At 41.1% G+C, this 13781-nt stretch overlaps 1 protein-coding gene across 4 annotated transcripts in view; it reads right to left on the reverse strand.

Moving 5' to 3' along the window:
* The window catches only part of PRKCD (protein kinase C delta), a 450985-nt gene that overhangs the window by 79484 nt on the left and 357720 nt on the right, over positions 1 to 13781 (reverse strand). For all 4 annotated transcript variants that reach the window (XM_086939184.1, XM_086939183.1, XM_086939182.1 and 1 more), the window contains exon 7: positions 3900 to 4059. In XM_086939184.1, coding sequence (XP_086795310.1) covers positions 3900 to 4059 — 160 coding nt within the window. The remainder of the gene's footprint in view (positions 1 to 3899; positions 4060 to 13781) is intronic.

The raw sequence follows: 13781 nt of genomic DNA on the forward strand, positions 1-13781 counted from the left end.
TGCGGTCCGAAATACAAGAGTTTGAAACCATTTTTTATTGAGGGCAATAAAGTAACGTGGTTAATTTCCGCTATTTAGGTATTTCCTTTTCTTCCGATAGGAAATTGAACCACGAATTGTCTCATGTTCGGGCCAAAATGAGCAAAAGTATATATGGTGTTTTTAAATTTGCTTCTAATCTGGGGGGTCGTCGCATTAAAGACCTGGTTAATATTTATAAAGCAAGGTGCACATCAGTTGCGCTTTATGAGGCTGGGGTATGGGGACTCCAACCTTGCTGCGATTTACAAACGGAAGACAATTCTTATATCTGACTTTACTAAGTCTATTATTAATGACTGCCTGCAATTGGATAATTACCTAAAGATCCCCTGGCTTAATTATTTAGCTAATTCTTTTGAGGTCATATTTGATCGAACAATCTTAGAAAATCAAAATGAAGTATCTGGTTTGTCCGAACAGGAGTTAAAGAGTACCTCCCTGTGCTATAAGAACGAATGCAGGCTGAAAATAGTAGAGAAGCAAGCCAGGTATCAGCTTTACCATCTGCATATAGATACGGAGGGCTTCCAAACTTACCTTTCACTTGTCACAAGACCTTCCCATCGCTATGTTCTAACCAGAATGAGGTCAGGCCTTGTGCACCATTTAGTAGCATTCCCTACGATGAAACAGCGCCCTGTCTCCCCATGCACTTGTGACGGGAATACAAAGCATAGCATCTTGCACTTTTTACTTTTATGCGATTTGTATCTGTCTTTTAGAATTGCTTATCTTAAACCATTGTTTAAAAAGTATGATGCCAAAACCACTAATGCTGCTATGACCCTACTTTTTACGCTAAGAGAACCTGAGATTTGTTTTTATACTGCAACATTTATTTTAAGGTCAATTAACGCTAGGAAGAGTATGTTGTTTTAATGTAATTTATCATCTCCCTTAAGTTTGGGGATGGTATTACTAATTAAGCACTTTGCATTTTACACTTTGCACGTTCTGAAGCCTACGTTTTTTGGATCCTCTCACCAAAAACCATGTAATGCTGCTATGAGTTTATTGTTTACATTAGGAGAACTGATGTTGTTCTTATTGAAAAGTTGCTAGGAGTATACTGTTTACACTAAGAGAAATGACGTAGCGTATGATGTTTTAATGGAATTAGTTTCTTGTTTTTAATTTCCTTTATGGATGTCGTTCTTTTATTAATAGTTTTTTAATGTATTTTGATCATTTATTGTGCTTTTATGTTTTTTTTGTTTCAACCGTACAAAGCTTATCGAATTGAATTGAGTAAGTGCACATTCATCTTAACTTGTTAACCACAAATTCTCCACTCTGAGGCTAATCTGCAGTCCTAAATTAAGACCGACGTGTGAAACGCATATTCTTAGCATGAATATGCTAAATTTGTGAAAAATGGAAACTAACCTTTTCAGAAAATATAATGTATGCATAAGAATGATAACTGCATGGGATGGAAAGGGCAAAACACCCTCTGGGAGTAATTTCCATGGCTGTTCCACCAAAAGGAAGTTTAAGCTCCCAAGTACTCTGCCATTAGTGGAGGTTGGCAGCTTAACCAATATCCTCACTAGAGTATCTCTTCATGCAACCTCACACTTCTAATGAAATGGTGTTGCTAAAACCTGTAAAGAGGAACTAGGTGCAAGAAGATGTTCCTGTTTTCACAATTAACCACACATTTTGAAAGCATACACTGGTTAAAATGATATGTCATTATGCATCCAGTCAAAAGTTCATTTCACAATTGAGCCCTCTCTCTGTACCAGGCTCAGAAACACTTTTGATAGCAATGCTGAGCTGTGACTGGTTTACAAAGCAACATGATGCATGTTGAAAATATCAAAAGAAAGAATTCGTTCAGGCAACAGTGAGAATGATGAGCAGGTTACATTAGTTTTCTAACTGCAACAAAAAAATAAATCTAATATGAGTCTCTTAAAGATGAAAGGAGAACTAGATAGGAAAAAACAACGAACTAATTGAGGGGGAGAGTTATTTCTCTTGCAATCAACCAAAGGGGATCAAACAAAGTCAAGCGCATACGGTATGGAGAATCCATAAACTACACAGAAACCAGGGCTGGAACCTTCAAGTGAGTAAGTCTAAGAAGGGCCAGGAGTGTGTGAAGGAAAGGCACAACAGATCTGCAAGAAGCCATTGAGTTAGAATAGGAGTGAACAAATTCTCTTAAGACATCTCATTTAATCAAAAGGCTCCAAGCAGAGGAGGAAAGAAAGGTATCAGATAGGTTGGCAAGAAGGAGAATTAATCAGGAATAAAAGGAACAAAAACTGAGAACGTCCAGGAATGCAAAACTACGACGGCACTGCAGAAAGAGGAGAATGCGATCAATATTCTACATAGAAAACAGTATAACACAGAATTGAAAAACAGTGGTTACTTGAGCTAACAAGAGCAGTTTGTTTCAAAGAGTTAGTTGTGGAAGCCAGTTCAGATTAGGATATGTAGTCAAATATTGAGCACATCCTATAGTAAGCCTGTGTTCATGTTGCTAGATTTGAACGTGCCAAGAACTTGGAAAGTGAAGAGGGCGTGAAAGGGTCAAGAGCAGACATGGACAACGTAGACGTTAGCTACTCTTGGATGTCAAGCCATAACTGAAGAGTACCAGAAAATGTGTTTAACCTACACGAGACCGCTTTCCCTCATGTAGACAATGGTACTAAAACATTCAATAATTTGGACAAATGGGGACCTTAAATGAGGGTTTATGCATATATGTATGCATGTATCTATGTATGTATGCTCCATTCATATAGCGGGAACCTCGCAGAAAAGACTATTGGGGGCTTGGCAGTGTCAAATGCCTATATGTGTTACTGGGCTGATGTATCAGTCTTAGGAAATAGGGAAAGTACCCGGAAATGTGCCTCACTACACAGGAAGTTAATCCAGCAGCAAATGTTAAAGCCAGAGCAGAAAAACGGATTAGGTGGCAAATGACACCAAGATCCTAATCGGATATTATCCTTTAAGATAGCACACCACCACCGCCAACCCTTTATGATGATCAGTCAAGTATGTCTGTCCACAGCTTGATTGCAGTGTAAAGGCTACAAACTTTCCTTTTCAATGATTTGGGCTGGACCTTGCACTCACAGGTCTTGTAATATTTATGTTGCTTCAAGATGACCTAGACTTAATGCTGCCCTTGATATACCATAAATATAAACTGCGTGAACGATTTTTAAACAAGTCCTAGCTGTATTAAAATATGAAGTTACAAATGCTTCATTCTACACTTACAAGCCTAATTTATTTCTTCTTGGCTTATGTGCATGTGCTGAATCCACACACAGTGTCTTGAGCCTCCTTCAGAGTGAGGAGTGTTGAGGAGCTCAGGGTATGATAGGTCAGTGAGAGCTCAAGGGGTCTGCCTCCTAGGAAATTTTCTGAGCCCTTCTGAACTTCAGTCCTGTGATTTTTCAATTCTGATCCAGGGAAGAGATTTGAACAGTCGTCAGACTTAAATGACCTACTTGGCTGGCTGATTTGGATAATGCAGGCCCTTGTCTAGAGTGGCAAGGTGGGCACAAAACAACAGGTTGGAATGCAAGCATTCCTTCCATCACTTTTTTGTGTCTGATTTTGTAATGTAATATATTTAGGACAAAATATTTAACTTTCAAAACGATGTGAGTGGTCTCATTTGTAAATCGCCCATTGTAAAAATTTAACTAACCTAATAGGGGTTAAAGAACCTGTTTCCCTTGAAATGTGGCAATTGAAGTTCTTGAATTGTCCACGCCTGCTTTCACATTTCTGTAAAGGAACTTAATCTTGTCTGCCTTTGGATTTTCCCAAGAATATGCAATAAACCATCTCACCGAAAGCCAACAACTCAAGCTCCTTACCAGACAAATTCTTTACAGACTGAGCAGAATGTGGGCTGTCGGAAGAATATAGCAGTGAATTCATGGTTCTTGATGTAGTGGATTTTAGCTTGTTTAATGGCTCCTCTCCTCCGGTTGATGGTCACTAATCCCTCATCTTCTCTGACGGGCTGCTTGGAATCTGGATACAGAAAAAGGCATGAGATGTTATAGAGTACAAGAAGTCACTAAGGGTTAACAAAAATGCACATTAGTATTTGAGAAACAGTACACAGTATATGGTCTACGATATTTAGAGATGTTCCCACAATACAACAGAAAGTTTCAGACCAGTTGGCTTGCACATTTTCTCCAGGATACAAGGAGACAGTCTTTGGAGAAACCCATCAATTATTTAATTTAATTACAATATACAGAACTGTAAACAAAGTGTTCGAATTTAAATACAAAGGATTCTGCTTTTTTACTTTTGATTTGGGTCCAAATGTACAGTACAGGAACAGAAGATGAACAGAAATCGAAGGACACAAGATAAGAGAGGGCTGGTCAAATTAACAGGGGCTCTCAATCCAAAAATTATATACAGCTTCAGCTGTATGTTGAAGAGCATTGCGATGGCTGGCGTGCCTTATACGGATACCATTATCGAACATTCTTTGCTCTCAGTCCAGTTCTTTTCGTGTCAGTCTTTCTTCCCCTCGCTCCTTCCTTTATGGCACTGGATTCGCAACGCTCTTGTTTTCTGCCACTATTTACTTGTTGCTCAAACTTTAAATGTGGCATACGCTCTCCATCTGACATGATGCCTACTATCATCGCATTGTCTTCCTCATAATGTACATGCCCTTTGCATCCATTACCCTTCAACCTTAAACACCAGAACAAGCTAAATTTGGCTTTTGAACAATTACAATTTATGAATATCCCATACACATCTGGAAGGATTATGATTTATTTTCAGAGCTAAAGTGCCTAGACACCTGAGGGTAGTAGCGAGATCTATAAAAGTAATTTTCATTACATCAGGCAATTTGAAATCCATTCTGTTTAATTCGTTCACAAAAAGCGGATTTGTGCATGTGATAAGCAAATTTCGCTATCAAGCGGTTTCATGTCTTGTGTTACTCCTAGAAAACCTGATTATTTAGTCTACAGCACTTTGCATTCTGGGATTTGCAGTTGTATGTTTTCTATTACATATAGCAGGTTAAATAACCCCGAATACAAGATGCTGCTGGATGAAAAGCAGGACTAACTTCCGGGGTCACTGTTGTAAATATGATTTTAGTCTTTCTTTAGTGTTGATTCATTACATGCTGTTAGAATGATTCTATGACTTCTGTGTTGTGACTTCATCCAGCTGACATTCCAGCCTTGGCAGTTGGAGCTTGGTGAGCTGGTGAGAGAGACGCTTATTCTGTGCTGCAATTAAACAGATGAAGCTTTACACCACAAGAACTGCGTGGAGTGATTATTACAGCCTACAACATTTGGCGAGAGTTACTGATGCTGACCAGATCGACAGAGGCTTCTTGATTGCAGTGGAAGACTTATTTATTCGATAAGTTACAGAAAAACGAACGCTCTTCACCTAGGAAAGAATCCACGTTGTGCAGGACATGTATCGGAGCACTTTATAAAACCTGCGGTGAGATAAACTTAACTTATATCCTGCGCGATATTATTAAAATCGCTGTGCGAGCAAAGGTTCATCAAGGTTCCTGTCGCCTAGTTACCGCAACGGTAAGCGTGCGAGCCAGGCATTCCCGAGATTACTGTTGCCTAGTTACCTCAACGCTGAGCACACTGAGTAACGGAGCTTGAAACGCGTGACATCTGCAGAGGCGACAGCTCGAGGACAGGCTCATGCGCAACGACGCAAGCAGGTTATAGCGCACGTTTAGAAGACTGACGTGGAGAGAGAGTCGGGCAACGTCATGCTGTGAGGTGATGTCAGACGCTAGCGTCCATCTTGACTGACTGTCACCTAACTGGAAGATACAATGAGCGACATCGTCGAGTGAGTAGCAGCGATAAAGTCGTTTGTTACCTGAAGTGGAGGATTCTACAAGCGTCGAGTGTACAAAGGCGATACGCTCACCTTATTCTGGGAATTCAGTGTGCTGAAATTCACGGTGGGAGTGACTTGTAGCTTCAAGGTGACTGTTGTTTTAACAATCAGTATCCTGTTGTCTGACAAAGCATTTGAGGTTGTATTGTGACAACTGCAACCTGTATTGGAGGAGCACACGCATTGGAGGAAGGCACATCTTTTGGAGGGGAGAGATATATATTAACAGTGTATATATATTGTGTTTTGGCATAATATGCTTTTGCTGATGTTTATTGTACGTTGTATAGTAGTTACATATTCATCTAAGACTGTGGTTCCCAAACTGTGCGCCGCGGTGCCCCAGTGCGCCGTAATGAGGTGCCAGGGGCGCCGCGCACACCAGGGTGACTAACCGTCCGTAAATTCTGTCATTCTGGCCATCACAGGGAGCAGTGCTGCTCCCTGTGAGAGGCCTCACCCCTGCTGCTGGAGGCGCCTCGCACTCCTCCAGGAGCACGAGAGCAGCCCCTCCCGCCCATTGTCATTCAGTATGCCGCTGATTGCCATTACTGAATGTCAATGGGGCAGTCTGGTGGTGTGACACCATGTGGCGGCCTCCTCCTGCCTCAGTGTACAGAAGGGCATTCTGTACGATAAAAAGTAAAACGCCCACGCTGCAACGTTAGAAAACACTTCATTCAAAGAAGCCTGTAAAATAAGTTTAAAAGAACAGGTTAATGTTCTCTCACTGTCCTGTCATTTTAGAACTGAATTATTTTCAATATTGTATTCAACAAAGCCATGGTTGCTCCTTTTTTTTTTAAAGGAACTAGCAACCATTGACAAAGCCAATAGTCCTGACTTGATGAGGTGTAATGATACTTGCTGTATTATATATCTGGATGCAATGACAGAGACAACATAATACCAGTGAGGCGGAACACTATGCTAAGAGCAGATTTTTAGCCTAGGTGTTTTAAGCTGCGCTCTCAATTACGTCAAACACCCCCTTTGAAGAGACCCCCCCAGTTTTTTTACACCGCTTAAAGCCCTGGAAACAACACCATGTTACAGTAACCTCACATCCTGGCACTGTGCATCATGCATGACTCATGCCTTCTGCGTTTTCAGTCTGCCTATGTGCAGGGGCATAGTGAACTCTCCACCACCCGACCCCTTGCTGTAGTTCATTCTTGATGGGACTCTTATGCCTGCAACTCTGCAAACAAAGGCTCAGCTCATAATGTGAAAAGGTGGGTGAGTCAATAAGTGAAGGAATGTCTGAATGGCTGGATGGATTACTGCAAAGGATGAATGTATGAATGAAAGGGGGAATGGATAGATAATGAAAGGATGGATGGATGAGTGAATGAATGGAAGTATGGATGAGAGAAAAGGTAAATAGATGGATGTATGGGTGGAAGGGTAAATGGATGGGTAAAAGTGTTGATGGGTGTGTGAAAGGATGGATGGATGAGTGAAAGGGCAGCTGATGGGCGAGTGAATTGGTGGATGGGTGTGTGAAAGGATGAATGGGTGGATGAATGAAAGGTTAGATGATGGGCAAGTGAATGGGTGGGTGGATGAATTGATAAGTGAAATGGTGAATGGATGGATGAGTGAAAGGGTGGATGCAATGATTGATGAGTTAATGAAAGGGGGTAGATGGACAAAAGGATGAATAGATGAGTGAAGTGAAAGGGTGGATGGATGAGAGAATGGATGGCTGGATGAGTGAACGGATGGTTGGATGAGTGAAACAATGGATGAGTAATAGGATCAATGGATGGATTCATGAATGGATGAGTAAATGGGTGGGTAGATGGATGGATAAGTGAAAGGGGGATGGAGAGAGAAAGGGAGGATGAATGACTGAAAGGGTGAATGACTGAAAGGGTGAATGGGTGGAAGGATAAATGACTGGGTAAATGGATGAGTAAGTGAATGGGTGGATGGATGAGTAAGTGAATGGATGGCTGGGTGGAAGAGTGGATGCATGGATGATTGTACAGATGGATGGGGTGAAAGGGTGGGTAGATGAATAATGGATGGATAAGTGAAAGGGTGGATGGAGGGATGGATGAGTGAAAGGATGGACGGAAGGATATACGGTGGATAGGTGTGCAAATGGTTGAATATGTTTGGATATAGATGGGCACACAGATGGAAGGACAGACCTTTTTAGTGTAAAAATAAGGCTGGGGATACTGATTACGACAGACCAAACTCAATGTTCCATTTTCTCAGAGCGGGTCTCAGTACCAAAAGGTACTGAAAGCAGCAGCTGGCATAAATAAGGGTTTGGGACCAGGCACTCTGTTGGGGAAAAAAACGATGGATTGGGATGCAGCCAAAGTGATTGCCAGTGGATGAGATTAATAATTCAAGCATTCCAACCAATATAATACCTTCATTGCGTCCCAAATACTTTAAGGAAGATAACAGGAGGAACACACCACCCACCCACCCACCGGTAAAAAAATGGTGGGGAGCCACGGCCAACTGCCGCTTAGGTCAGGGGAGCCACAGGTCAAAAAAGTTTGGGGACCACTGATCTAAGATAACTATCCAGAGTTCAGTAGAAATGGAAAATATTCTGTAAGCGAAATGGCTCAACAAGTTAATGTAGCTCTCCCACCTCAATTTCTAAGTGAACCAGGTAACCCTCAGATATCATGGGAAGATTGGATAATAATGTTTAACTACTATATTGAAGCATTGGATGGGGAAGGTTTTTCACCCAAAAGAAAGAAAGCCATTTTGATGACCACGTTAGGGAATGAGGGTCAAAGAGTATTTAAATATCTTCCCCAAGTTCTGCCAGCCAGTGGTCAGTCGTCATTAGATGAATTTAAGGATGCGGTCTCAAGATTAGAAATTTGTTTTGCTAAAGAAGAAAACCTAGTTATGAACAGGTACAAGTTTTACATGAATAAATAGCGAGAAGGGGAATCCATAGATGATTTTGTTGTTAGGTTACGTGAACTATCTGTAAAATGTAGCTTTGGGCAGATGACGGATGAATTCATTCGTGAACAGTTGATTGTTCAATGCAACAATCGGAAAATACAAGAGGTTGTGGGCGGATAAAAATCCTAATTTAAAACCCGCAATAGATCTAGCTAAAGTAGTTCAGAAATCCGAAAAATGCATGAGATAGCTTCAGAAATGTAGCTCTGATCAGAAGGCGGCAGAGATATCTGGCAAGAACGTAGTAGAGAGTGACAACAGTAATGATGGCGCTGTTGCCTCACTCAAAAAGAAAGGTTATATTTGACAAAAGAAGAGTTTTACAAATAAAAATCATAACAAGATGTGTTCAAAGTGTGGCAGTGACACACAATTCAGATGAGAAGTTTTGCTTTGCCAACAATAAAGAATGTCTAATGTGTGGTAAAATAGGGCCACTTGCGAGAATGTGTAAGGGCAGAGCGAAATCTAGAGTGGCAAATATAAGCGAGGGAGACTGTGAAATCAAGAGGGATCTGAACAAAATATTAGTAGTGGAAGATTCTTGTGCGAGTCTATGCCAAGAAAAGAGGAAAAAAAGACCAAAAGCTGACTTTACCATAGATCGGAAAAATATTAGTTTTATGGTTGATACAGGTTCTAGATGGACAATAATTCCTATTTCTAAGCATAATAAGGTGTGGGGTGAAAGAATTATTTTAGAAAGTGACATATCTCCCACAGGGTACCAAGGAGAAAAGATAGAGCTCTTAGGATATTTTGAAAGTAAGATTTGTTTCAAGGAAAGGTCAACTGTGGGTAAGGTTTATGTATCTGTAGATGGTCCAGCCATATTAGGGTGGATGCACGAGTAAGATTTACACATAATTGTCAACCCGAGGGCTCATGAACAGGTGATGGTCATTGATGATTTCAGTATAAATTACATTTTGATAGATGCTAAAAGTGTGTTCGGGGATGAATTGGGGAAACTAAAAGGATATGAGCACAAAATATTATTGACGAAAGACGCAATACCAACTCAGCACAGAGAGAAGAGTACCTATTGCAGTAAGGGAAGAAGTGCAGAGTGCGATTGAAGAGATGCTTCAAAGGGGTATAATAGAGCCTGTGGAAGCAGCTACCTGGATTTCTCCGGTAGTGATCACACAGAAGGCTGATAAAAAAATTAGATTTTGTGTTGATCTGAGATCATTGAATAAAAGTGTGGTGGCAGATGTTTTTCCCTTACCTAACATAGGGGAACTGGTGTCAACGTTACAAGGTGCGAAATATTTTAGTAAGCTTGATTTGAAGAGCGCTTACCATCAAATACGCCTTCATGAGGAATCAAAACATCTGACGGCGTTCATTACTAGTGAGGGCACATTTCAATTTACAAGATTACCTTTTGGCCTAATATGAGCGGCCAGTGTATTTCAAAGAATGGTAACAGAAATCTTCAAGGGCATAAGTAAAGTGTTGTTCTTTCAGGATTATATACTCATTTTTGGAAACACAATATGTGAACACAATGATGTACTTAAAGCAGTTTTATCTAGGATTCAGAAGGCAGGTCTTACCTTGCGGAAAGAAAAGTGCTTATTTTTGGTACAGGAAATAGAGTACTTAGGTTATGTCATCACAGTTGAAGGAATTAAACCCGCAAAATATTTACTGGCTGCCATTGAATCAGCTCTTTGCCCAGTGGACAAAGACCAGTTGAGATCTTTTATGGGCTTGATTGAGTTTTATGCAAAATTTGTTAGGGATTTTTCAGATAAAACATCTGTTCTGAGGGCTCTTTTAAAAAAGGGTGTGAAGTTTTCTTGGACTGAAGAGCATGCAGATTGCTTCAAGCTCATAAAGAAAGAGTTGTGTAATGCAGGAATATTGACCCCGTTTGACATCAAGCGTGTCTCTATATTGATGGTTGATGCTAGTAGCATTGGATTGGGTGCAGTGCTATTACAGAGACACGGGATTGAAGAAAAGACAGTAGCTTTTGCTTCACGTCCTTTAACTGTTTCAGAATGGAACTATTCCGTTATAGAAAGGGAGGCCTTGGCTGCTGTGTAGGATACACTTTATTTTAGGACTTATCTCTGGGGCACTAGGTTTCGATTGCGATCCGATCTCAAGCCTTTGGTGAATGTCTTGGCTCCTGGGGTGCAGGGTAAAGGTTCTCCCAGATTAGCGAGACTTGCTTCGAGGCTACAAGAGTACCAATTTGATTTGTTGATTTGTTGTTTGTGCAAGGTTGGCGGAATGTTCAAGCGGACTGTTTATAGAGACTTCCAGTGAGAGATGAAATCTCTAGTAAATGCCAGGGTGAGTTTCAAGAGGAAAGTGCCATAGCTTTTGTACAGGATGTGATTTCAATGAGTGAAGGTTCTTTTTCAAAGGCAGAGTGGTGTTTAAGAATGGAGAAGGATTTGGTGTTGAAGAAAGTTGTGGATCTCAAAGATAGGTGCTAGGCGTGAGAGTTCTGTTGAACCTGGTGTGAGACCGTTTTTAAGAGTTTTGGATGAATTGTCAGTGTCAGGTGATGTGGTTTTGATGAGGGGAGATAGATTTATTCCTCCAAATTCTTTAAGACACAAGTTATTGCACATGAGTGCCATTTGGGCCAAACTCTCACTCAGCGGAGGATAAAAGAAAATTTTTGGTGGCCTTCCATTGATTTGGATGCTGCTTCTTGTGTTGAACATTGTGACAGCTGCAGAGAAGGTGAAAAAAAGCTTAAGATTGTGCCCAGTCAACAGCAAGGGAAACTTAATGCGCCAGACCAACCTTGGCATAGCATATGCTTGGATTTTATTGGTCCCATGGACGAATTACCTTACAACCAGTGCTTTGCAATCGTAGTTGTGGAAGTGTTTTCTAAATGGCTCACAGTTTCTTTTGTTGAGGAGATTAGTACTGACAACACCATAACGTTTTTGAAGGATGTTTTTATTGATGGGGGACTTCCATCTGTTTTAATAACTGACAACGTTACGCAGTTAACGTCTAACAAGATGAGGTTATTCTTGGAGAATTGTGAGAAAAGCCATCATCGCACTAGTTTATATAAGTGTGGAGAAGTGTGGCTCACTGGTTAGAGCAGGCAGACCCTGAAGCAGAGGTCAGACCCGGGACCAGGGTTCAATTCCCGACGCGGCAGGGTCTTGAGCTCAAATATCCATGGACTCGATAATTCTCGCTTCGGTGCCTGACCTAATCATGGGTTCACACTCTGCAACTCTGGGCATTAAGCTTGCTTAATCTCCACAACGGCCCCCCCCCGCGGCGGGATGCCTGGCTTTCACCTTGGGGATGCCCTGTAGGGGCTATCTCACAGGGAAAAACCAGGACGGGTTCCCAAGGCAAGCGCGGAGATACCCCTTCGGGGGTCGATTCTGGCGCTATATAAAAATGTAATAATAATAATAATAATATAACCCACAAGGTAATGGAATCTGTTAAAGGGTCAACAGGTTAGTGAAAGGTATAATTCAAATGACTTGTGCTTTAGGCTGTTTTTCGGATGAGAAAGTTCAGGAAATGGTTTGGGCTTATCGTACCACTCCGCATAAACAAGATGTCAGGTCTCCGTTTGAGGTGAAGCGTGGTAGATTGCCTGGCACAAAATGAATACCTTCTTGGTTAAAGAATCATAATAGCGTTATGCTTTCTTCAAATATTCAGGAAGCGTCTTCTTTTTCTATTTCTGCAGGACATTTGGTGAAGGTTAAACCAGGCAGAGTTACTAAAGGTCTTACAAAGTTTAGAGGACCATTTTTGGTGAAACACGTGTTTCCCCATTATGTAGTACTGGAGAATGGTGAGAAGTGAAACTACCGTAGGGTTGCCTTGTATAAGAGGGGTAACAGTGTGTTGTGAGGCAAGGATGAAGAGAATGGGTCAAGTAACAGTGGGTATATGTTCTCAACCCAAGAAGGCTTGAGTGTTTCTGATTCGGCTGTTCATAGGAGGGAGGATGGTGGTGGTGATGCTTCTCAGCATTTTGAGGGGGAATCTGCATCTTCTGGTGGTACGAATTCTGATGCTAGTTTGACAAATCTTACCATGAGAAGTCCAAGATTGAGTCGTCCACCCTTATATCTAAATGATTATATTTGTTTATCTTTTATTCTTGTTTTCTGTATGCTATCTTTTCTATCATTTTTAAGTTCCTAGGGAAGGAGATGTGTTGTAAATATGATTTTAGTCTTTCTTTAGTGCTGATTCATTACATGCTGTTAGAATGGTTCTATGACTTCTGTGTTGTGCCTTCATCCAGCTGACATTCCAGCCTTGGCAGTTGGAGCTTGGTCAGGTGGTGAGAGAGACGTTTATTCTGTGCTGCAATTAAACAGATGAAGCTTTACACCACAAGAACTGCATGGAGTGATTATTACAGCCTACAACAGTCACACATTACACAGGAGCACCAGGGAACGATGATAAATGTATACATGGATTTTAATCCATGCCAAGCAAAAACTCACAACTCTAGAAATGAACTAGTAATTTTGTAATTGTTTATAAAAGAAAAGCAGAGTTTCTTGCTCATGTCGTCTTTGATTTTTTGCTTCTGTGGGGGAAGAACAGTCAAGTTGAAGAGAGGAAGGAGCTTGTTTTAATTTCATTGGAGACATCTCGTGCTTCTGGGTGAAACATTAACATTATAACGAATTGACTCAACTGCACAGCAGTACCGTCAAGGTAGCCAACCAAAGGCATCACCCACACAGCAGCTGGCCAGCCAAAATAAAAGACTACAAAAGACGGACAAGAATTTATTATGAATGATGCTTGTGTTTACCGGCCCGAAGTCAGAGCAGCAGACTCCAAACTCTCTCTGTTCATCACCAACCTGTGCTACATTCAGAGAGTTGTAAAATGATGGGGGTGGG

Source organism: Lissotriton vulgaris, chromosome 9, assembly GCF_964263255.1.
Source record: "Lissotriton vulgaris chromosome 9, aLisVul1.2, whole genome shotgun sequence".
In the NCBI taxonomy this organism is placed as follows: Eukaryota; Metazoa; Chordata; class Amphibia; order Caudata; family Salamandridae; genus Lissotriton; species Lissotriton vulgaris.